This window comes from Diadema antillarum, unplaced genomic scaffold (assembly GCF_040938485.1).
Source record: "Diadema antillarum isolate AM-2024a unplaced genomic scaffold, OU_Dant_1.0 seq00000894_RagTag, whole genome shotgun sequence".
Taxonomy (NCBI): Eukaryota; Metazoa; Echinodermata; class Echinoidea; order Diadematoida; family Diadematidae; genus Diadema; species Diadema antillarum.
The window spans coordinates 457,795-482,944 of NW_027271757.1; the positions used below are offsets into that span (position 1 = coordinate 457,795).

General features: G+C 42.6%; 1 protein-coding gene across 1 annotated transcript; it reads left to right on the top strand.

The window, feature by feature from the left end:
- Positions 1-24,659, top strand: LOC139740989 (uncharacterized). The gene is made up of 4 exons (XM_071651574.1): positions 1-560; positions 12,284-12,934; positions 19,727-19,929; positions 21,744-24,659. Exons 1-4 carry the CDS (start codon positions 446-448, stop codon positions 21,879-21,881), a joined length of 1,107 nt encoding a protein of 368 aa, XP_071507675.1. The 5' UTR covers positions 1-445; the 3' UTR covers positions 21,882-24,659.
- The last annotated feature ends 491 nt before the right edge of the window (positions 24,660-25,150 follow it).

Sequence of the window (25,150 nt, forward strand, 5' to 3'; positions counted from 1 at the left end):
TTGACTGCACACCCATTGTAGTAACCGAGGATAGGCTGGAGAAAGAGCGGGAAAAAACATTCGCAGAGTGAATCATAGTAGTAGTGTAGTAGTTTGTCATTAAGGGTGCAAGAGCATTTAGCAATCTGCCTTCGCACAACTGTGGATACATCTATTGACCCCTAGCTCAGCTGATCGGTAGTGTGTTTTCATTCATTCACCAGCCGGGAGAGATTACAACCGCTGCTCAGGACTGAATAGTCATTCTGTGAGACGAGTGTTAATGCTTTTGTATGCCGGCCCACTTGGTGGTGTTTTTTCGAGATTTCTGCTGCGGGGGAAGGATTTGAAGACGAACTGTCCTGGGCAGAAGTGGAGGAAGTTATTCACATGTCATTGGATGTATTTCAAGCCAGCCACTGTGTCTTGACTTTGGTACGGACTATTCGCCGGGGATTCCTTTGGAATGTTCTGGGAGATAAAGATTTTGTTTTTATTATCCACGGATCAGCAGAAACTTTGGAAAAGCAAAGATCGGGAGAAGCCGATATTCTTGTGCAAATACCAGCAAACTTCATTTGGTAAGCCAAGAAAGCAAATTTTGTTTCCTGCTTTGAGACTTTATTACACTCTCTTTGTGTTTTTTTTTTTTTTTTTTTTGTGGTGAGGATTCAAAAATATATACTTTTTTTCTCCAATCTAACAAGTCTCCCACTTGTGATTGATTTTATTTTATTCTGAGAAGACTTGTAGTAATAACATTTTAGCCTTTGCTTAATTGAGTCTAAAATTGTATTTTGTGCAGAAACTTCTGGACTTAGTATGAATGATTCCACAATAAGCATTCATTTCTACGTAGATAGAAGTGAAAGGCATCATTGCACTAGAAAAAAAAATTACTTATGAGAGATAAATAGTTCCAATTTTCTATCCAGCTCAAAGAGCAGTCTATAATAGTCAGTGATATTTTGAAGCGCATCCTAGTCATGAAAATGAAGATTAAAGATGCAATGAAGATGTGATGAAGGGTCAGTTAAGATGTGATATAGATATACATGCATGAATTGTGTCTGTTGACATAGAGAGGCAGATAGGACAATCGTGTGAGATGCTCAAGCTGCCCCCCTCCCCCTCCCCCACCATTGATCTTTGGCACCAGGCAAGTCATTACAAGTGGTAGTTAAGCGGGTTCAGATTTATTTGTTTATGACAACAAAGGACAAAAGGACAATCTTGACAAGGGGGGGGGGGGGGGGATGAGCACATGCCCCCTCCCTATCCCTACCCCCCCCCCCAAAAAAAAAAAAAAAACCAACAACAAAAGCCTAGAGGTCAAAACTTGGGACATGTGCCAATTAGCCAGCCCCATCCTATTGTGCTAGCGAGGCCAATCCCCCTGACTTCTCTAGCCCTGATCGATTGTTGCTCTGTCCCTCTCCAACCCTCTCTTCTCCCCCTTGCTTGAACATGTTAGTGTTGATGACGGTGATTATTTGTCCTTGGTAGAACTGTTGTTGCACGCTCCCAGTAAAGAGAGCCTTGTGTGCATGGCTGTCGGCGCTATTGTTGTCCCGGTGCAGCAGTGTTTTTGGCAGGGTTCTGTTCCTTTTCCACGAAATTGTATTGGCCTCACACATCAGTTGACAGCCTGGGTATGGGGCTGGGTTAGTGTATCGTGAGAGGTGCACGGTACCATAGAGATGGGAGTTGGCAAGGGTCAGTCAACGAGAGGTTGTTCATCCTCCCAGTAGGCAGGACCCTCCCTTTGCATATTTCTATGCCATGTTTTACCCAGTATTACTAGCTCATAGTGGAAGCAATCCATTCTCAGAATTATTTGGTCATTAGAATTCTGCGTATTGCTTTGTGTTCTAAGCATTCTGGAGTTTTGTTTGTTTTGTTTTGTTTTGTCCATTTTTTTTTGGGGGGGGGGCAAGTTTTGATACCTCAGCTGAAAAGGGTGTCTGAGGCATTGTATTTTCTCAAATTTGATATTTCCTCAGTGTTTTTTTCCAGGTAGTGCAAGCTTATATTTTTCTACTGAGTCTTTCCATTGTACTCCTCATGATGATACGATGATACCACACACGAATTTGTATGGAGCTAGCCTTTTTTTTGTACTGTAAACTGTGTGTGTTGGGGGAGGGGACTGATAGATGGGCCATCACAGAAATCTGACGCTTGTAACATCATACGCACGTTTTGCAAATGTCATTGTTGATCCTTCAAATGGGGAATTTTCCATGAACTGTGCGTCATATACAATTGACTGTAGGCCCTATTATGTGAATTGTCGGGGAATGTGATCCACTGCCATTTAGGTAGGAGAAGTAGACACGGCGATCATTGCAAGAAATTTGAGTGAAGTCCAGTCCCCTGAGTGGAATCTAAGAACATGTGGCTGCTACATCTCTGCCATGTACGACGAGCACATGGACATGACACCATGACAGGAAATAGCTGGCGCGCTTCAGTTTCTGTTTGTCCCGTGCATTCTACTGCAGTAGCTCTAGATGGCGCGGGCTCATGTTCTGCCTTGGCTTTCGTCATGGTGTTGTTCGTGGACGGGTGTAACGTGACTTGGAGGCGCGTTATTGTGGCTGGGCGCAGGCCATTCCATTGTGGGGCGAGTCATTCGGGCCATTGGATGCGGTGGCTGTAGTAGGGCGAGTGCGCAGTGTCTCTTCGCTGCATCAACTGATCCGCGATGTCGCTGGCGGATGTTAGTGCAGAGTGTGAGGTATATCTACTGTGGTCGGTGTTTGGATACTGTTATTTGGACTCAAGAGTGGTGTAGTTAACGCTTGGCAGCTGCTCGCAGCCACGGGGAGAGTTTTCACTTTCCGCAGCAGTGATTTTGATTGGGTGGCTGTTGCATAGCATGAAACTGTATGGTGTCTAAGCAAAACCTTTGTAAAGCTCTAATGATATCTTATGTTTACGTGGGAAGATTTTGTTGCTGTTGCCGTTGTTTTCCCTTAGCCTTGATATCAAGGATGCTGGAGGCTGTCTTATGTAGTTTTTGTTTCAATGATATAGGCTATGACTTGTTTTCTGTCTTTACGTCGCCGTACATTTTGAGATTTCCTATGTCACACTGTTTGAGATGAGTTATACAAGTGAGCTGGTTTCATGCTGGTTTCAGCATTTTCTCTCCAGAGAATAATTAAAGAATTTGCTTTTCCGCTCAGTGACAAACCTTGTGATTATGCATAACAAACCTTCCTGTGTAATCATATCATGTGTATGCAGGAGGAAAAGATATATCAGAAATGTCTTTTGTATGGAATGTGCTACGTGATGCCCACCACTTAACAACCCTGGACAACGGGATGGTCACCTTGTTGTTGTTGTTGAATAAACCTACACTTAAATGTTTTCTGTCTTACTGCACGCTTCAACTCATAATCTGCAACTCGGTGTGCGAAACCTTGCAGATTGCGTCTCATGATTGTTGCGACATGTCTGAACATGCCCAGTTGTAGAACTTCCACCCACAGAATTTCTTTGCAAAATAGCTTTGAAAACCATGATCGAAACAAAAACACAGGAGAGACAGAAAGAGAGAGAGTGCCTGTGAACTGGCATGTGCTCGTTAGTGCTGGTGTACAGAAGGGCAATATCCTGAAATGAAAACACGGCGTTCGACTGCGCACCCGAGACAGACCTGGACGAGCAGGCGTGATTAAATTTGGCCGCACAACAAGTGAATTAAGCATGGGATTAGGTAGCTTACAGCTGGCAGGCAGGCAGGCAAACCAAGGGCATTAGGAAAGATCAGTGAGGCGTAGAAAAAAAGCAAGAAGAAGAGGGCTAAACAGCGAGCATTGACACTGCAGGTCAGAAATTAACCTGTCGGTATGAATATATATAATGTACAAGGAAGTCAATATTGCCGAGTATCTATTAAAGGACGTCCTCGACCCCAACCCAGTTTATGAACGATGATCACGTTTTCTGTTGCTTTGCTGCTGCTATTTACAGCACTGAAGCGTGGGCAGCTCCTGACACTATGTCCCCAAAGTGTGCTCGGCTCGTTGAGAACACGCGAGCAGCAAACGTTAAGCGACAGCGTGATCAGGTACCTTAACATTGGCTCGTGCACACTCTCTCCCTCTCTTTCTCCCCTCTTGCTGTGTCTCCCTCTCTTGTTCCTTCTCTCTCTCTTTCCTCGCGCTGGTGCTGTTTAATCACTCAGGCATGTGACACTTCAGAAACCTATTGACATGATTTATCTTGAGCCAAGTGCACTTAAACCAGTCAGCATGTGCTATGAATACCTTTGTTCGTGTTTATCTTGAGGGTATGGTGCATATTTTTCTTCGTATGTGAGTGTATGTGTGTTATGTTTGTGGGTGGTTGATGTTTTTTGTTGTTGCTTTAGTCTAAAGAATGAGTGTATTATTAAGATATGACCCAAATATCATCTTAGAAGAATTTTAATTATGCTTTCTCGTGTTGTTACTTTGAGGAGGGGGCCAATCAGTTGTCCATGCGGCAAAAATATGATCACAGTTCTAATCTATACATTGTTGAATATTTGATAAGCAGGAACATGATTGAATTTACCACATGATGTCCGTTGCTCATTGTACACAGTGTGCGCAGCTTGCATGAAAATCTCAGTCTCAGTGGATGGCAGAAATATTACTCATTTGAAGAAATGTGTTGCGTATTCCATGATCTTTACAGCCTTCACTCTGACCAATTTCTCTGCAAAGACAGATATTTCATTTGATGGTAAAAATACAAAAACCGAAAGACCTGAGACAGCTGCTCACATGTGAACCTAGGAACTGTACCAGTACACAAAGATCAGACATACAGTGTAAAGAAAACAGAGAAATAATCAAGCAATTGTCATTGTACATTCTGTTGATGAGGAAAAAGCAACTATTGATGAGCAAGCATCCACAGCCAATCCAGAAATGTCCCTCCAGTGCTGGGATTCACCTTAACCTGAACTTTGTGAGGCAAGGGGGACGGTGACTGACTCCAGGGTAAGGGGGGTGGGGCAGTGTTTTGGTTTTGGTACTCCTGCCATTGTCCCCAACACTGGGGGTCATATCAGTGTGATCCAATTACAAGTAACTCAATTGGACAGATTTCTCCTCTTCAAAACAGAGAGAGAGAGAGAGGGGGGGGGGGGGGGAGAAAGAAAGGGGTGTATGTTTGTCTGAAAAGTGTATATTTTACGATGTGTGTGTATGTATGTGTGTGTGTGTGTGTGTGTGTGCATGTGCATGTGCATGCACAAGAGAACTGAAAAAAGAAGGCTGAGTGTTTGGGCTTTGAGAGAGAAAGAGAATCTAAAGGAAGACAGTGTAAAATGGAAATGTGCATGTGATGATGGAAAGGGTGTCTTTTGTCAGTCTGTCTGTCCGTCTGTCTCTTTCTTAGGGAAAAGTGAGAGAGAGAAAGGTGGGTGTGGACTAGTAGACGCTGCAGACTTTCTGTCTGCAGAGATTTAATACTGATTATTGCTGAAGGGGGGCGGGGGGCGCTTTCACTCCTGGAAGTTGTCTAAGGGTTAGTAGGCCCTACACACATTTTGTTTTGTTTTTCTTGTAGGGTCTTGCCACTCGGCGTTTTGATGTTCACATAGAGAGTCAAAACGAGACAAAGAAGGAGACTGATGCATGCACTATGGTGTCAACAATGCCGATTAATTAACATTCTTAAAAAGAATTGAATCCTCTCCCATCTCAACTCAGTCTCAAGTGGAGATGCTGTTTAAGTCATTCATCATTTTCCATAAGCCCCCATCGTCTCAAATAGCGTTGTTTATGACAAGAAAACTATCATGCATTCGTGTCATCGCAGGATTAGGTTACCACTAGTTGCGAACTTGAAGTTGCGGTCATGCTGAAGTGAAAGTGGTGTGACTAGGGTTATTAGCATCCGTTGAATAGAGTCAGAAAGTCTGAACGTCACCAGATCGCTGTATTTAGCTTGATAAATTTGTGGCTGCGTACTGTGCACATGATTGATTGTTATTTTATGATATATACATGTAGGATGTTGCATTTCAATACAGCGTACAATGTGCGACGGTGATACTTCATTACATCATATTTGATTGCAGAGGAGTACTGTAAAACTAGGAATTTTCCCGTGCATGAAACTTTCAAGAATTTTGCACGGAGCGAAGATTAGCAAAATTTCGTTTCATTTTTTTACACAATGCATTGAATGCCAATTGCAATTTGCAAATGTTTCATGCCATGGAATATTTCTTGTTTTACGATACGGATTTAGAGGTTAATATGGGGATAGGAGGAGGGGCAGTCACATCCAGTTCAGCGAGCCCTTTGGGAAGGCATTGTCTCCTCAGAAGTTTTAAAATGCATGGACCTGTCTCTTCTGAAAAAGGGATTTGCCTCGTAAATCATTCCATCAGTCAGGTCAGGGTTTACCCTGAACCAGGCAGCAGCAGTCCAGTGTTCCTGAATTCATCATAGCAACAAGTTATCAGGTTGGGGGGGGGGGGGGGGGGGGGGGGGGGAAGGAAGCAGAGGGCACAGGGTAATTCGGTTTGTGGAAGAAGTTGTTGTGCTACATGTTCGTTAGATAGAAACCAAACCAGCAACAAATAAAGCAGTGAAGAGAAAAATAGGATAATCATGTACGTGAAGGTGTAAAACATCTGGGAAGAAAAAAACACAAAAAACAAAACGTCGATAATGCATAATCACCAACTGGCTTATGAGGGTCAGTTCAATATGCCACACAATTGTTGCCTGTGAATCTAAGAAACATTAACTGACATACAAAGGGTGATAATATTGTGAAACGCCATACAGCGAACTTTAATGAGTCACAGATTTTACACCATTATAGGGTGCAATGTCCATATCCCTATTTACGTGACTTGTTCTACGTGAGACCTATTTTTCCTCGACCGATTTCATCTGAAGATGACTATTATTCTCGCATCATCCAGCTCCAGTCTTGCCACGACTTGTTGCTATCTCCTTCCCAAGTTGCCCTTGTTTTCTTTTTGCTCTTAGTTTCAGTTTCCCATTTCCCACCGACTCCATTCTCTCATACATGCCTGTTTTTGTTTTCTTTTTTCTTTTTTCCTCTGGTTTTCCCTCTCGCTCAATTTCTTTACCAGGTCCATCCAAACCCGTTCACTGCACTTACGATCCCCATTTTCTAAACACATTTATTATTTTAGAGGTTAAAAAAGGTTTTCTTTTTAAGTCGTACTGTTTGAATTTATCTAAAAAATAAAGAATTCACATTTCCTTGTGTTTCAGATCACATCGCATGCTGTCAGTTGTTTTCCCAGCACTTTTCAGTAGCTCATTAGCGAGGGTGGTAATGAGATACATGTATGATCAAACATATCCATTGAAGTGGCAAAAAAAAAATCTTCACTTTCATGTTTTGTTGTGTTTAGCCATTTCATTGAGCTCACTGCATATAGGTCACCTGGCAAGGTCAAATTCCTACGCACTGTGCAAGGAGGTTATTCTACTGTGATGTATCAGATTTTCACAGTTTCAACTACAACAACAAAAAATATGATTCCAATGGCTGACAAGATTTCCATTCCATACAGTGAAATACATCTTGATTGAAATGTATCCGTAAACTTGCATTTTATGTTCCCTGGGTAATATACCAAGATTTCATTTACAATAAATGCTGCAGTCTGGTACTTGTGACCTTCTGATGCTAAATCCTTCTTGCAAACATGTTTTGGAGAGGGAGAAAGGAGTGAAGCCAGACTTGTTTTTTCGTCAAATAGGCAGAGGCGGCCAGGGGTCCTCCCAAGATTTACAAGATTTACTTCCTCAGTAGTTATTGGTGAAGATTTCTTTTCACTCACACTTTTTTTTTTTTTGGGGGGGGGGGGGGGGAGGGGGAGGGAGGGGGATGGGTTGAAACGGGATGGATGATGGAAAGAAATTATAAAGAAACGAGAGCAGGAACAGCCGTGATGTCTGGGTCTCCTTGTTTTCTTCTATCCACTGAGATCCAGTCTTCCAACATCTAACCGCAAAATGTTAAGAAAAGCGAAAAGTGGTATAATGGAGGCAGGGACTGAGGCAGGGCTTGCCCCCTCCCCCCCCCCCCCCCCCAAACCAGGAAAAGAAAAAATGGAGAAAAGAGTATTTGTCTCAGCTATTCTCCTCATTCCCATTTTCCATCCCATGGAGTACCTTGCAATCTGAAAAACAACCACATGTAATGTGAACCGAGCTCCTCCGGTTGGAAAAGCAGTGATGAGGTTTCCATGTGAAAGAAACATACTTCACTCATGGAGGAGCGTGGGGGGGGGGGGAGGGGTACCTTTACCATTTGCACAAACTGCCTACACCTGGAGAATGTGTGTACACACCTTTCAGATCATTACAGTGCATATTACATGAGCAAAGGTCATGTAGGGCAATGTTGAATTGAATGCAATTTGTAGAAAAATGGACACCAATTAATGGTCCATGCAAATATGAATTTGTGGCATGTGCACTTTGCATCCAAGCAGAATATCATTCTGATTTTGTGTGTAGGGATAGGAATGATTAAAGTGAATTGTGTAGTGCATATTTTAATGAGTCTGTATGAGGATATATTTTTGTTTTACCCTTAAAAAAGAATAGTGTTTGACAACAATTACAAAGAAACAACCCCCACCTGCTTCACATTCCCTTGATGGTACTGGTCTGTAGTAGTGTGTTGAGGAGTAGCGTCCTTGTTTTCCAAACCTACAGCTCACCAGGTGAAAATAGATCATGCTCTCCCTGATCTGTACCTGACTGTCTACTACATATCCCCAGGGGGACCCTGACAGGTTACCTGGGAAAAGTTACCCCCTTTTGACTTCTCCAAACCTAAACTCCTCTTCTTTCTCTCTCATCCTCGCAGAGAGGAAACCACTCCCCTCCATCCCCCCATCTTCCCCGCTCCCTCCACCCCTACCCCCAGTGGGCTGTCAAGTTAGCTGTTGAAGTGGAGACCCGCTGACACCCCCTGCTGCTCACAGGGTGTTGTTGTCTGCTCAAAAAAAAAAAAAAGAGTAGAAGAAGAAAGAAAGAAAGAAAGAAAAATGGTAGAAAGTGGTAGACAGGAGAAGTGTGAGCAAAACTGGCTGTGTGCGTGACCTAGCCGGGGAATGACCCTCTTTTCCCTGCCCATCAAAAACATGCCTCTTCCATTTTCACATTTTGATGGTGATTTACACTTGTCAAGGAACCTGCTGTCTGTTCATCCATTCTTCCACATATATCTTCTCCTCAGAAAGGGTGAAGTCTGTTTTTATGGTAGCATGATTTTTATTTTTCATTATTGCTGCCAAATCCAGAGGGGCTAATAATCAACAACAACAACAAAGACAAACTTATGGCATTTTCCCTGATTTGTGTGGGTTTGTCTGTCTGTCCAGTCTCTCTATCTGTCTTTGTGTGTGATTTTTTTTTTTTCTGGGCACCTTTGGTTTTTACAAACAGTTGAGTATGAGGTCACCTGTAACCCAGCGTCTGTTTGCACGTCAAAAGATTTGGGGTAAATAGACTGTTCTGCAGAAAGCAGCAGTGGCAGGGACCGAGTAAACTGACTATGGTCCCTTCACTTGACTTCAGAACAAAGGATGCGGTTTGTGCAGATTGCCTTTGTACAGCAGAGATTGAACACCTCTTTCTCTGGCTGGTCGGAATAACATTGACCAGGAATTGATGTGCAAATAGAACTTGCGTGAATTAAAGTCATTGTGCCGTTATAGGCAGGGTAACACGGCAAATAAATTTCGATGCAGCCCTCTGATCTTGGGATGAAAATGTGGAGCAGGATGGAAAAGGAATAGGCCTATATAATATGATTAAAGGGAATGCGCAAGTGTTGAACAGAATGATGGAAAGTGATGTATAGTGATTGAGAATGTTTCTATGTAGCAGTCATGGAAAATGTGCAACAAGACTGATGAATATGAGCAAAATATAGCTCAAATGTTAAAGGACAGGTCTACATTATTACGTGGATGCTAGCCAGTCATCTAACATGACATGTAGTAGTGTAGTGTGTGGTAGACCTGTTTTGATCACAAGGCTCTCCTCTGGAGTCCGCTTCTTGGTGTTTCATCTTTACTGTATTTTGTGTGTGAAATTTTGCTACTTTAGACATCTGTTTAGACACTTATTGAATTCAGAGGAGGATGATCTCACAGCAATTAAAAGAGCAATAGTTCCATGATGAGTCGGGACAATATGATTAGCCTATGGTCATCATAGTGAGATGTCTTTTGTAAAGTGCCTCCTTAATTTGTCATAACTCATTTGTAATACTGCAAACATGCTAGGTGGTGAAGTGCGACCAATTCTGAATGTACACGTATGCCGAACAGTAAACAAAACATGATATCACTGAATGACTAATGCATATTCACAGGGTTGACGACCGTCACTGTCACAAGAGGTTGGTCGTCGTGCCTGCATGGATCATAACTGCGCAAGTCGTAGGCTATTTGAGTTCGCATGAGGCAAGGGGAAATACGACGCCGGGTAATGTTGGTGTGGGGCAATAAGTATCACCCACAGACAGTGAAGAGGTGAAACACTAACCATTTCAAACTCTTTTGTACAGCCTGCATCAACCAACCAAGGACCTAGAAAACAAAGAGAGATAGAGATCAACAACAAAATTTTCTGACATGGAAAATTGGGCATCATGCCAACCAGGTTGGGGTCAGCATAATGTTAGTACCCAGCAGGGAAATGGTGTACAATATAGAAACCAATTGTGTGTGAGTGTGTGTGTGTGTGTGTTGAGGGGGGGGGGGGTGGATGGGGATGGAATTAAAAACATTGATGACCTAGCTGGCCATTAAAGGGGGGGGGGATAAGAATATTTTGGCATTGAGATTTATGAGTTGCTCTTGTACTTACTGTCATCATTTCCAAGCAGATGCTGGGAGCACTTAATGTAATATTGTGTTTTAAAGGTTTGATGCAAGTGTGCTCGTAGAGAATGAACAGCTTTGCATTGCAACCTGACTTTGGGCAAAGATCCGGGTTGAAAAGTGCAAAAAGACAGGTCAACTTGTTACGACCATAAATTTACAAGTGTGCATGTGTTTACAAGCTGTTACACAAGTAACAGCTTTTATCCCGTCTCACAACAACAATCTGTACACTTTTCTTTGAAAGTAAGCATTGCATCTTTGTTCTGTTGCAACCATTCAGAAAGCAAAAAACATCCTCTCTAGCCCACTGACAAAGCACATTGTAATCAATCAATAGGTTTATCAATACGCTTGACCGTCCAGTCATGCAAGAAGAGCTGGCAAACTGTTTCCTCCAGTGGGACCAGGGAAGCCCTTTAATGTTGCGGTAACCCTCTCAGACTTCCAAGAGTGATGCTAAACAAAGATGGCTTGGAGCCCAAAAAGGGCAAGTCCAGACTTGAATTGTGCGCACACACCCGGCGAGGACGACAACAGCAGCAGGCAGTTTGTGAGTGGTGTGGACGACCTGCCTTAACCCTTGCGTGCTTTGGCACGGAGAATCCCACAGCAATGTATCACACACTGTACACATGCCCCGGCACTGAAAGGGGTACCCAGAGAGGTTTTATTCCAAGGAATACATAACGTCTGTGTCCCGAGCAATTTGCGTCACAGGAATGGTTGGAGAGGGGGATGATTGATTTTGATTGTATGCAGGAGTGAGACTTCTTAATGTTCTCGCCTGTATACACACTCCCACATAATGCACACGCACACACACTCGCATGATCCTGTTGAAGATTATTTCCAGGTAACAGCATCTGGTCTTGCGGGACGTCATCATCTGTGCGTCAGCTGCTTGTCAATATGTTTAAAAGTCCAAGTTTCATCTTGTTGTGGTAGTTGGTAATCAAGATGAAATACTGATGCAGGATCAATTAGGCAAGAATTTCAGAGGGTGTCTCCCTTTATCCTGGGTTGAGAATATGAGTAGTAAACTGCCAGCATGCGGAAGTGGCTCCCTCCCTCGCTGGCGGTTATCAAGGGCTCATCTGATGTTTCCTGTGTGCGTGTATGTGGTGTGACCTCGTTGAAGTTCATTCTGGGCATGCTTCAGTCAATGTCAGTGAAGGAGAGAGATGTAAACATACCATCTGATGAGTGAACAGCTTGGACTTTGACAGAATGTGTACATGTACTATTACTCTTTGTAAATGATAACACCGTGTATGTGGAGTTGAAAGTACAGTAAAGGTACTCCTACAGTACATTTTTCTTTCTTTGTTTTCAACTGCCATATTCTGTAGTGTGCTTGAATTAAGGACAATCTGTTCTGTTCTCTTCATTTTCAACCGACAGAGATCTGTTGCTGTATTATGAGTGATCTTGAGATTCATGTGGTGAGCACCCCACTGCATGGTATCAACAGCGTGGAGGTATCTGTGTGTGGTGGCCCTCAGCCATTCAAGAAATTGATTGTGGACGTATGTAGCAGCCCTGGGGCGTCCAAGGCCAGAGTCGTCCTGCCTGGCAGCATGCAGAAGGACGAGGACAGCTTGAAGATGGAGGATGCCCTGGCGGAAGAGGAGGAGGAGGAAGGCATTGACTGTGGCATCGTCGACGAGGAATCGAGCGCCTTCGCCGACGAACCGGCGTCGGTCATCTCCACCTCGCCGGGCTCTCCCGTTAGAATGGGCTCCTCGCCGCCAATCAAGATCCCAAGATTGAGCCCCATCGGGTCAGGCCGTGGAGTGTGCACGCCGACCCACTCGACCCCTTCCTCCTCCTCCTTCTACAGCCGTTCGTCGCCGGACGACGAGGTCTCCCCGCTGTCGTCCGGGTACGGCTCGGCGCCACGGTTCTTCGCCGCCAGCGTCTGCGCCAGCACCCAAACCCCGCCCCTGTCACCAGTGCTGCACGAGACACAGATACGGCTCCACCTCATCCCAAATACGTCCTGTTCACGGGATTCACCCTCGTCAGCCGAGGAGAATGCCAGAAGACACACTGGTGAGTTTTCACACCATCTGTGGTCCTCAAGATAAGGAGAAAAAAATAAGGAATTTTCCTATGCAAGGCATCAGAATGTGCCAATTCATCAAAATATTCTTTCATATTTTGTGTTGGATTTGAAAAAAAAGGGGGGGCCAATTAATTGCATTTAGGTTCTAGATTGAAGTGACTGAAAATTTTTTTTCCTGTAAAATTTCTAATATTTCATCCTTCTTTAGTGTGGTTGTGTCTGTTTGGATGAGGTGTACAACAACTGGATATATTTAAAGTTTGTGTGGATTCTGTAGATATGGAAATCTGAGAGCAAGTGCATTGCTTCAGTGATAGCTCATGGCACAATAAATGGATGCTATTATTTGTCGGCTGCTTATCAAAAACATTCGCAGCATGAAATTTTCGCATTCATTTTTCTTTTGCAAGTCTTGGTGGCTCCTAGTGAAATTGTCAAAAGTTTCATGCATGCAAAAATATGTGGGGTTTTTTTTACGCTAATACATGAAGAAAGGTGTGTTTGTATACGTATGTGTGTGTGTTTGTGTAAGTGGGGGGGGGGGGGGAGATGAGCAAGGTGTGTAAACTTTACACCCTGAATCTGTTGCAAGGTAATGTTTGGGATGCACTTTAGAAATGCTCAAACATTGCCACCTCAATGCGATCAAAAGCCAAATCATGCACCCCATGTCACCAATCAAATTAAGGGAAGTGACAAACAAAGTGGGGTCAAATGCGCGGGTATCGGGGGTCACGCCTTCTATTTTTAACAATCAAACACCAACTCTTGGCAAGCGAGGCACCAACTAAGCCGTAAAGCCACAGCTATTGTAACTGCTCTATATACTCCTACTTCGGCTTTGATGTGGCCTGTTCTTGAATTTGGCAGTCGTCCAACAAATAAATGGGTAATGCAATTTGTAGTAGCCACATGATGGCACCTGAATAACACAATCATAAACATTCATGATGAAATAGCGATGGGACAATGTTCAGTTCCATTTCCTGTAAGCTGCCCGAAGTGGTATTGTGTAACTAAAGGATTTTCCTGCGTATGCCTCAGGCGGCTCTGGCATTGCACTTGAATACGGTGCATAGACATGTTTTGGGGGATAATATCAAAACATAGCTCAATGTCCGATCCCAAGGGCTTATGTTTGCAAACCGTATGTCGAATAAGTTACAGCAGGGAATAGTTTGTGTGTGAAATAATCAGTTAATGAGTGACAAGGAGGCCTCATACAAAAAAATTCTTGTCTCCCTCTTTGCGATGTTTGTTGTGGTCTTTGTGGCACGTCATGGTTAACCCTTTCTGCGCCATGGACTTTGGACTGTGTGTACAGCGTTATAGGGTTTCCTGTTCCTGTTGGCAGTCAGATCATACAGATGGTTAACAATCAATGATCAAAACTTTGCTGCGAGAGTGTAATGCATTGTAATAAGTTAATGTCAGTGCATCCAGCAGACTGTCGAGAAAGGTAGAATTTGTGATATGGGTTGGGGGGGGGGAGCGACAACTTTGGTGAGTAAGATTACATCACAAACTGTGAGTACACTCACTGCAAAAGAATTTTTCAGGAATGTGACTTGCGTATCCACAGGAGAAGAAGTCAATATCATATTTGAGGTAAATATGAGCGTGGGGTAGACATGATGAGGGCTTTGTATTGATTTTATGGTTGTTCATAATTTGTTTATTATGACTGGTCCCCTGAGCTATGTCAGCTACACCCTCACTTTGGGCTGGACAGGTGGCTATGATGCTTCTCGTCTCTACGTTTTCCTTTGTAATATGTTCTCAAGTAATCTTTCACTGTTGACTTCTCTTGCAAACTTTCTAATATTTCTGGGGGGGGGGGGGGGGAGGGGGAGGCTTTGCAGGTTCCGTAGCTGTGACCAACAAATGAGCAAGTTTCCCCTCATTCCCCTTGTGGGCCAGGGATTATGGGATTTGGGGGGGGGGGGGTGAGAGAAGGGGAGCTCAATAGGAGACAATAGGTATTGTATAATGTTTATGCTTGAGCACACTGTGAAGGCTTAATAGTATTCTAAAGGGGATGGGGGGGGGGGGGCATTGGTGTCATCAAGTGTTTTGAAGGACACTAGTCCTACACACCTGGAAGGCACTTTGTCCCTTGATGTAATGGATGGATATCATATTGACAGTGTTAATCAAGTGAAACAAGATGCGTGTTTCTTTTCTAAAGGCACAACTCAGTGATTAAAAGTAATGAGAGAGTGACTTTATGCTTGGTCTAGCTGGGGAAAAAAAAAAACATAAATGAGTGATGGGCATCATAGGCTATTAAGGATATGTCAGTTTTATTAGAGATCAAGAATCAACATCCTTGAAATGTTTTACAAAGCTTACTCTTTTTTTTCAAAGCATTTGTTTGTATCTCACTGGCCTTGGTGGGGTGTTTGCTGGTATGTGAATGCACATTTGCCTATGGTCAACCAAATTTTCTTTCTTTACTTATGTTTTGGAGTTTTATCTAATGACTGCATGCTGCTCTTAATTTTGTGCAAGGAATTGTTAGGTGTCTGGGCTGAAATCTGTATGCAAAAGACTAATCTTTATCATTCTTGACAATCTGTTAGCTTATATCCCAATTCCCGACATGAATGTGAAAGAAATAGTCTGAGCAAGTATGCGGTTTTAGTGCAGTGTGGATTAAAATGAGGTGGGCAGCGGGGTATTAAATAGAATATTCTCTCTATCCATTAAACACCCCGATGCACTCATTTTACCCCTCCCCCCCCCCCCCCCCCCCAACAAATACTCATCCTTTACCGGCAGATACAAAACAAAGCACAAAAACCTACTTACTCTACAAGAGGACTGTTTTTGCCTTCGGCATGATAATCACATCGTTCAGGGACCTGGATATTTCATCAGAGAGTTCAGCTATTGGGCAATACTCCCGTGAGGGAACACCCTCCAGCCAACTTTAATCTGGGAATGTTCTCCTTATATGGTAACGACAGCTTGCAAAGCAAATGCATTAATAACTTTTGTATTTGGCCTTGTAGCATTTACTTCATTGGTTGGAGGGTAATTGGGGCAGATCTTACAGTATATAGTGCTATGCAATTTACAGGTCTTTTTTCTGTTTTTTTTTTTCTGTGAGCATGCATTTCTTTTTGCAAAATGTTTATGTCCCAACTGTGTTTTCAAGTAAATAGCCACAAGTTGTACGATATAAATCTGCAAATCATTTCATAACATACATCATGCATACAAATGTAAATTGATGATATGGGCTAATAAAGTCAAACTTCATTTTTGCTTTGTCGAGCTGTCTTTGCTTCTCTCACGTACGGGCAGAAAGATGTGGAATTCTAGGATGATCATTTTTATTGAAGCACCTTTACTTCGGGTACATTTTGTTCTGCCCAGTAAAGAGAGATATTGAAATATGAGATATATAAAATGCTCTCAGAACATCTGATCAGTGAGTGCTAAGATTCCCCATCATGGAATGTTTGATGCTTTTGGGATAGCTCTTGATTGCTATATGACTTTGAGTAAACATATTAGAGTTAGAAATGTCTTTATAGAAAGGTCAGGTGGTCACTGAGATGCAGAAATGATGAAAAAGTTCTTTTTTTTTTAATTGAAATATATCAAGACCAGACAAAGTATATACTTAAAGGACAAGTTCACCTTCATAAACATAAGGATTGAGAGAATGTAGCAATATTAGTAGAACACATCATTGAAAGTTTGAGGAAAATCAGACAATCCGTTCAAAAGTTATGAATTGTTGAAGTTTTTTTGCAGTACCCGCTGGATGAGAAGACTACTGCAGTGTATGAATAACTTTAGATGTCACATGCGTACAACAATATAAGGAAAATATAAAGAGAATTTCACAAAATTCCATCTTTTGAAAAAAGTACACATTCCCCTACCTCGTTACCGATAAATGTTATGGGTAATATTATTCCCCCTGCCTTTAGAAAGAGGCAAGTCAATTGCTCTTTTATTATGCGAAAAAAGTGAAAATATGTTGAATTTTCTTTTATATTTTCTTTATACTGTTGTACGCATATGACTCACAAGCTGTAGTAGTCTCCTCATCCAGCGGTTCCAACACAAAAATTTAAAAAATTCATAACTTTTGCATCGATTGTCCAATTTTCCTCAAACTTTCACTGATGTGTTCTACTAATATTGTTGCATTTTCTCAATCCTTATGTTTATGAAGGTGAACTTGTCCTTTAAGTACAACAGGATAAATATACATTGTACATGTTGCACTGGTCAACAATCAAAGCTGGATGACATTTTTAAAACTCTAATATGAGTGCCCAATCCTGTTTTTAGAAGCTATTAAGTGTTGTGGTTTTTATAAATGATTAAAAGAAATGATGTGATCAAAGGGAGGTTTTTACATTTTGAAATTTACATCTATAAGGAAATGACAAGGAAGTTGCTGTCATTGTTTTTTCTGCAGCAGTGCAATGGAAGCACTTGAATACACACACACACACACACACACAAAATTGTATGCATACATTCATCTACTAGTGTACCTTGCTATCTCTTTCTCCCTCTCACTCCCTTCCCCCCCCCCCCCCCCATCTCTCCCTGTCTCTCTCTCTCTCTCTCTCTCTCTCTCTTGCTCTCTCCCATCAGCTTCTGTTGTGCCCCTGGTTATTGCTGTTGCTGCTTCCATGCTTGGCTGCACCGGGATTGTGGTCCAGCATAAAAGGGGAGGAAAAGGCCACACCCTCTTTTTTTTTCATTGTATGCAAATGAGTCAGCTGGGCTGTGCTCCTTTCTCTCTCCCTCTCTCTCCCTCTCTGTTGTTGCTGAGGATTCTCTTTGCTCAAATTTTTGTTGGGTTCTGTCATGTTTTTTTGGTCAGCCCTGTAGGGATTGTGCATATCACGATGGAGATTGGTCACTGAGGATTCTATTTGTGGCTCGTACTAGTATAACACCATGAACAGAAATTATTGATTGACAAATGGTGCATGCGCTCATCATGCAGTCATCTTGCGCAACATCTCTTCCAAGCTTAGTAGAGGGAAGAGGGAGAGGGGGAGAGCTGTTCGTGATACCTTGAAGTGTACACAAAAGGGAGCAACCAATTAGAAGGTCAGAGCTCAAAAAGGACACAAAGTTTGGATAGCGTTTTGGCTGCGCTTGCGTGTCCATGCGCACCAAAGACATCTTTAGGCAGTCTTTCCTTCGGACATGAGTGATCAATACAGCGATAGCATTCATCCTCTGCCAAGTAAGTCCTTTGTTTGTGAATCTCCAGAGTCTTTCTTTTGGTCTTGCTGGAGAAAAAAAAAAATAATGGGGGGGGGGGGGGGTTCCAAGGTTGATCATTGCAGTGCCAGTGCGTAAGGGCATTGAAGGGCAAGCTGGAACTTGACTGCATGTTTACCTCCCTTTGCCCCTTAGAATTAACTTAAGTCAATCCGTAGGCTGTCATCGTTTAAATACGGTCTATCAGGGATTCCCCTCTCCATACGCTGGGGTGGAGCTGATCAGGGGGTGGTTCTCCCACCTTCATATTGGCGGGAGCCAATCACGTGGCAAGACTCATGGCTTTTCATGGCTTTTCGTGTTTGTTGTTGTCCCTTGAAGGCCTGGAACCAAAACAAGACGTGTCCTAATGAGTCACCTCAGTTTGATAGCAGTCAGGAAAGTGATAGCATCTCCGGAAGCAGTGCACTCACTGGAAGGCACTTGGTAGCCAGTTTTTGTGTGTTAGCTATGTGAAATATTCTGCTGAGACGATTTTAAAGGGATTTTGGAGTTTCTTAGTAATAACAAATCTGATATAATTTTAAAGAAAGAGACAGAATTTGACTCAATTTTGTGTTTGCGAGGACTGGTGACATGAAGATAGTTTGCTCGTTCAGCTGGAACAGGAGGATTTTCAATGAAGAGATGCCGTCAGAACCGAGTCATCACAGTTCCGAATGGACACAATGGACAGGTCTGGCTCTAGCTTTGCAACCCTTTCGTAATAGACCCTCAAAGGTTTTGTTTTTGTTTTGCTTTTCTGTGGTGAGGTTTACCTTTTCCGTGGTTAGACAGTCTGCCATGGCACAAGGCTTTGTTGCATTGTCATGGATTTATTTTGGGTAGGATGAGTGGCGACTGTTGTTGGTGTTTGCGTTATGAGGCACCAGGCTGGATTGTAGTGCGTGGGTGTGCCGGTGAGCTGACATGTAGCTGTGTGACCCACTATTGGTAGCTTATCACGGGCTGACAGACTGATAGCTGCTTGTGGACGACACAGTGTGATTTTGTGAACTGCATTGCAAAGTTGGGAGCTTACTGGCATATATACTTTTTTACTTGGAAACACTATGAAGTGCAGGCTTAGCTGTCACAGTAACAGCAAAATGGAGGATTTACCACTTAACTTACGAAGTAGGTGTGAACTTTTCATGTGTAATTGCTTTGGAGTGGGTCGTGATATATTTCTTGTACCTCGTTTAGCGCTGCCCCGGTTATGCCGGTCTACAGCCCTTGTTTGCTCTGGAATGTGTGTTTGTCTGCCTCAGTGCCTGCACACACAGAGCTTTGGCTGTTTGGCTTTGTGCTGCACTTATCACTGGAAGTTTGCTTTGCTATTGCATTGTACACTGTGATTTGTGTTTATTTGTGTCATTTACAAAACTTGTTTGATGATTGGTATTATTGGTCTTGAAATCACATGAATGTGATACCAATGTTCCTTTGTATGATTTCCATGGAAGTGTGTATCAGTGTGGCATATTTTTAATTATATGTTTGTCCACCCTTTGCTGCTTTCCCTAACACTGCAGAGTCGAGACGAACCAGGTACTTCTCGCTGGGGAGTGCCGAGGCTGCGCATGTGGCCAACGATGCGGACGATGGCGACAACCCGCTTCCAGACGTGGTGGGGTTCCGTGACCGCGCCAACTCCGCTCCCGCACGGCCCGTGGCGCCCGAGATCATGACAGGGCGGGAACTGCGGCGGATCGGAGACGACTTCGTCGCGAGAAGAGTAAGTAAGGCTGTCGCAAAAATTGTGATTATGTTTCCACAAATTTGAACCCACCCCCCCAAAAAAATGCTATATCATCATTGGGGTGATTATAACTTCTCTTCTTGGGATGATTATAGCTTCTCTTTTACATAGTAGGAAACAAAGTTCTCATGGGCCTACTAACAGTATGCGTAACCCAATGTGAAAAAATGTAGAGCATGATTGGAGGGCAGGGTAACAGTCTCAAGTAGTGCACTTCAGCTCACACAAACAATACTTTCAATTGATTCCATAACATCCACTTCCTATACCAGCTTCTCTCTCTGTGGTGCTGCTCTGTCATACCAGACTAGCCGATAGATGGAAATCGTCTGACATTGACCTTGAATGCTGATCCATGTATAAGAGTGCAGTCTTTGTTTCACTGCCCCACTTGACAATGGACAGATAGAAGTCCTTGTGAGCCAGAGCACTGTGAAAGCGTGCAGTGTATTGATCAGCGGAGCTGTAGCGTTGATCCGTGTCAACCGTGGTATTGACATTCGGATATTGGAGCCGCGCTGGGCACAATACCTGGAAACAAAATATTGATTTCCTTCACTCTTGCTATAGTCTTGCTGCCAGGCCCTTCGCATATGTTTCAAACATTGATGAGTAACATGCAATACGATGCAATGAACCACTGAATAAAGAACAAAGCACGTACAGACAGTTAGTTTGCCAAATGCCCTTGTACCAAATTCATTACTATTGTATTGATTTTTACTTACCCTCGACTTCAGGCATTGAAAATCTTTGAAGTGGGTCGATATGCAGGAGCTGTATGTATATAGCTATTGGCCTTGCAATGATTTCGAATCAATGCAATAGAATTTGCTCAATCTGAGAATCAGAATTGAAGGAAGAGAACATGTTACAATTACAATCTGTTTTCATCGAAAGGGTTGTCAAATCATGTCACCTCATCACTTGTGCAAAGTCATGATAAATCTGAAGGGGTGGGGGGGGGGGGGGGGGGGGAGAGAGAAAAGTGCAATTGTATTGCTATCAGCGCACCAAAGATGGCTGCTATCATTTCCTTTGCTTTGAATTCTGAATGTCATGCATGCTCGTCCCAGGGCAGTGGTGTGATCACTTGTCACGGGGCTGATTCAAGCACTGCTAATGAGATTTCATGCCTTCTTTCAGAGGCCAGAACCCTCAGCAAAAGAATTTGCTTCAGAGTAGCCCCTTGCTCGCGGGCTCCCATTATTGTCGAGTTGGTAGATAGAGCAATTGATTTCTCTCTACAAGAATCAAATCTTTCAGTCCCTAGTGCAACATAATAAAGGAGTCAGTAGAATTTTAGAATTTTGTTCAGGAGAGCATTAAAGCAAAGCATTTCTGTTCTTCTTTGTCAGCTTGATCTGTTTTGACATATGGGGAAAGATTCTATGAGAAATAGTAGCACCAGTATTGTAGTTTGACCCACCTGAAAGATAGCAATGTATTGTAACTCTGTGTCTGTTAGTTCTATCTTTGCAACTGATTGACAAATTGCCCTACATCGACGTACATGTAAATGAGACGTGAATCGACATGAATGATTCTTCTGTCTTGTTATTCACATTGCAGTGCAGGTTTGAAACCACTTGCTTTTGATAGTCAGAATAATTCCTCTCACATCATCCACGCCTCTATATAAATCCCAGACTTGAGAAAGCAGCCCAAGGTTATGATCTTCAGATGTTCGAGTGTTATAAGCTGTATTACAAATCATGCATCTGTTGATTAGACTTGTGTTCTCATCAAGAAACTTACGAGTATGTCCTCTTTCCCCTTCTCTTATCCAGAGTTTTCGGAGGAGAGACCCTCAGCGGCGCTCCTTGATACGGCGCTTTCTGGACAACTTTGCGACTCCCATGGAGACCCCCTCTGCCGCTGAGCACACACCAACCTCAGTACCCAGCAACAACGACAGCTCTGTGTAGCCCAAGTGCCAGGCCTACAAAGACATTTGTATTGTAGAGACAGAGACAAGAGTGGAACAGAAAAACTCGGCAGAAAGCAACTGAAACAGACATAATTTGTGCCATCGTAGTGTGAAGGGAAGCCGTTTGGTTTTCCGCATGTTTTTCGTCATTCCTGTGGGAGAATGTGTGTGCAAGACAATGCCATTAAAGCGGTTGTGTGTTTTTCGAGGAGAACTCGCGATTGTCCTTATGGTGTCATCATGCGCCTATGGGGAAAATCCATCCATTGCGGAAGAGTCGCTCACAGTGCAGTACCTGTAGTCAATGGCTTGTCGGAGACTTTGATTATTAAAAAAGTGGCAAACTACTCTTTTATACCTCTGCCCAAGAGCGGTGTAAGCAACTTTATTATCCTCATTTCTTTCTTTCTTCTTTTCTTTTTTTTTCCTGCGGAGCTTGGGGTTCTGACTTTAGTTTGTCGACTTTGAGATTCTGTAGCTTTGGCTTGTAGCGTTGACACTTGCTAGAAAGCATCGTCTTACAGCGTTTGAGGTTCTAGACTCCCTTGTCCACAATTTCTTCAATGTAGTTGAACTGGACAAGAGATTTGGCGAGGAAAGTGGGAAGTGCTACGGTGTTGATTTGAAATCGCAAAGTTGACACGAGACGTGCAGTCGATGGACGTGGAAATGCTGCGAATGCTTGTCCAGGCATGGAGTGACCAAGAGGAACGTTTGATTGGGCGTAACGTGGAAAACAGCATGCTGCATCCTTTTGTGTCATTCATGAACAGCTCGTCCACAGACCACCAACGAAGCTCACATTCATTTACTCGTGCAAGAGATGTATATCAAGCAGAAGGATTTGAGAAAAGTCAAGTCAAAGAGGATCAATTAAAAGGGAAAGTGCTGCTGAAAAAGAGTTCAAAGATTTAAGTGGTTTGAAACAGGTGCATCTAAGGAGCATGGTGTGTTAATTTATAAGCGTGAAAAGTCTTCCATGTAGCTTGCATGTGTTCGGTTGTTGTTTGTTTTTTTTCTAAAGAAGAGGAAGGGAGAAAATTAGGGCTGCTTGTCAAAGATATCTGTGTCCAACATGTTATTTTGATTTGAAATCATCTCAGGGCTGGATGTGAAGACGTAGACGGCTGTCTTCACAGAGTAGGCCGCCAAGAATTGCACTTCTGGCAAAAGCTTTCCGAAAGATTGAACTCGCTTTGAAAACAAAACAAAAATCAGGTAGGCTGCATCCTATCCACCCCCTTATGCTGGTCGGTACGACTTGTGATGATGTGATCAGTGTCTACACACCCTGTGCAGGTAGGTAGACCTGCATAAATCATCACAACAAATCCATAATGGTGAAATTTCAGTAGACCAGAAGAGCAATTGTATAAATTTGACACCAGTTTTCTTCCCTTTTTTTTTTTTTGCATTCATTTTTATTTGTTATTGTTTCAAAGTTGGAAGGCTTTTTGCCACTGAACTGATAAACTTTTTTTTTTTATTGCTTGTTTGTTTGAGTAGTGGAAACAAGCAACCTGTGTGAAGCAACTCAGAAGTGATCATTTGCAATACATTTCTGAGGAATTCCCCTGAAAATAGTAGCAATTACATGCAGTATTCTTGGGGATTCCATGAATTTAATGGTAGTACTGTGTCAAAACAATTGTTGCTTGGGTCAACCTTAAATAGGGAAATGGAGTATCACAGAGTATGTTTCTGTTCCCACAAGTAGAAGTCCAGGTGCCCAAAATATGATACGCACCAAGTCTTTGGGTCGTCGGTCTTGAGAAAAGCAACGTGCTTCTAACAGCCATGGAAGCGCTTCATGAAAGTAATGTTTAATCACAGTCCATCCATTTTGTATACTTAACATTACACAACAAATATTCTCCTTGCCTTTTTTTTTCTTCTTGATTTTATCTTTGCAATGACATCTGTCAAGTTCTCTAAAAGAGTTCTGGTCATATTCTTTCTTTTTTTTTCCATTTTCACATATTATGAGTCATTGCCAAATGTTTGTTTTGTGGAGAGAATGCTGCTACATGTTGCGTATGCCCTCTCCGGAGCATTATGGATCGTTTATGTGAAATGTGTGGAGCTGACGCTTGCCAAGTATATGACAGAAATTCCTTGATTGCAATAATCTTGTTTGTGTGGTCAAAGCAAAGAGACCTGTCTGTAAATTGATCATCTTGAATCCAGATCAGAGTGTATGGTAATATTTGAAGGTCACTTTACCATTCCCCAGAAAAAAAAAGCATTAGACATGAAGTTAGTCAAGTTGTACGAAACAATGAAGGGTATTTATGGAATAGCTCAACAATAATGTATGGTAACAGTTGAAGGTTACTTTTAACCTTTCCCCCAGAAAAGCATTAGGCATGAAGTTTGTTAGGTGTTACAAAACAATGGAAGGGTATTTATAGAATAGCTCAAAGAGAAGTTTGTTTTTTGTTTTGCATTTGACTAAGTGTATGGAGGGGTTGCATAGTGCCTACTATTAGGGAAATGTGTGTGTTTCTCTAAAAAGAACGACTTTCTTTTGTAATAATTTTTTCTGGAGATATGTTACAATAAAAGAACAGGTACCAGGATGAATTCTTTGCCAAAGAGAACAGAAGAGGGCTTTCTTTGTTTGTCTCATTTTGGTGGGTTTTTTTTTCTCTGTCTCTTCTGTGGCATGCCTTTAAGCTATGCCATTTAATACAGATCATTCTTTTGGAGATTAATGCAAGGTTTTATTTTCTACTCTATATCATCTCATGCATAGCATTTTTTAAATCTATTGAAGGGGGGGGGGTATGTAGCTGATGTATGTAGGGGATGGACCCCACTAGCATACAGACATTGTGTAATATTAATCTAAAAGGATTGATTTTTCAGCTGTAGGGTCAAAACCATGTTAACGACTAAATGGGGCAGTATGATCTTATGCATTTCAGGGGGAAAATGACAACTACCCATGGAATGAAGAGTTGTTGCTATGGTAACAGAACGCCCTTCACGTAAATTCGGTATGTAGGAATACGTGCCCTCCACTGCAATTCAGACAATGGAGCATGCAGCTCCTGTCTCTTACATTTTCTGTGCAAGGAAGGGAGAGGGAGAGATTTTTGTGGCCATGGAATGTGCATTGTGTGAAATAACAAATGGTGCTAGAGAATTTGTTTGTTCAGTGTTCTTTGTTGCGGTTTGTCAAGCTCAGGCTCATCATTGCTTCACTGTGTTTATAACCAGTAGAGTGTAAAGGGAAAGTGCAGAGCCACTTAAAAGCTGTAGTTT

What these genes read in the sequence shown, in the direction of transcription:
- LOC139740989 (XM_071651574.1), top strand. Translation starts at nt 446, where the DNA reads ATGTTCTGGGAGATAAAGATTTTGTTTTTATTATCCACGGATCAGCAG. An exon ending in GAATGCCAGAAGACACACTG is followed by an intron (nt 12,935 to 19,726) that starts GTGAGTTTTCAC and finishes CTAACACTGCAG; the next exon opens with AGTCGAGACGAACCAGGTAC. An exon ending in ACGACTTCGTCGCGAGAAGA is followed by an intron (nt 19,930 to 21,743) that starts GTAAGTAAGGCT and finishes TCTCTTATCCAG; the next exon opens with AGTTTTCGGAGGAGAGACCC.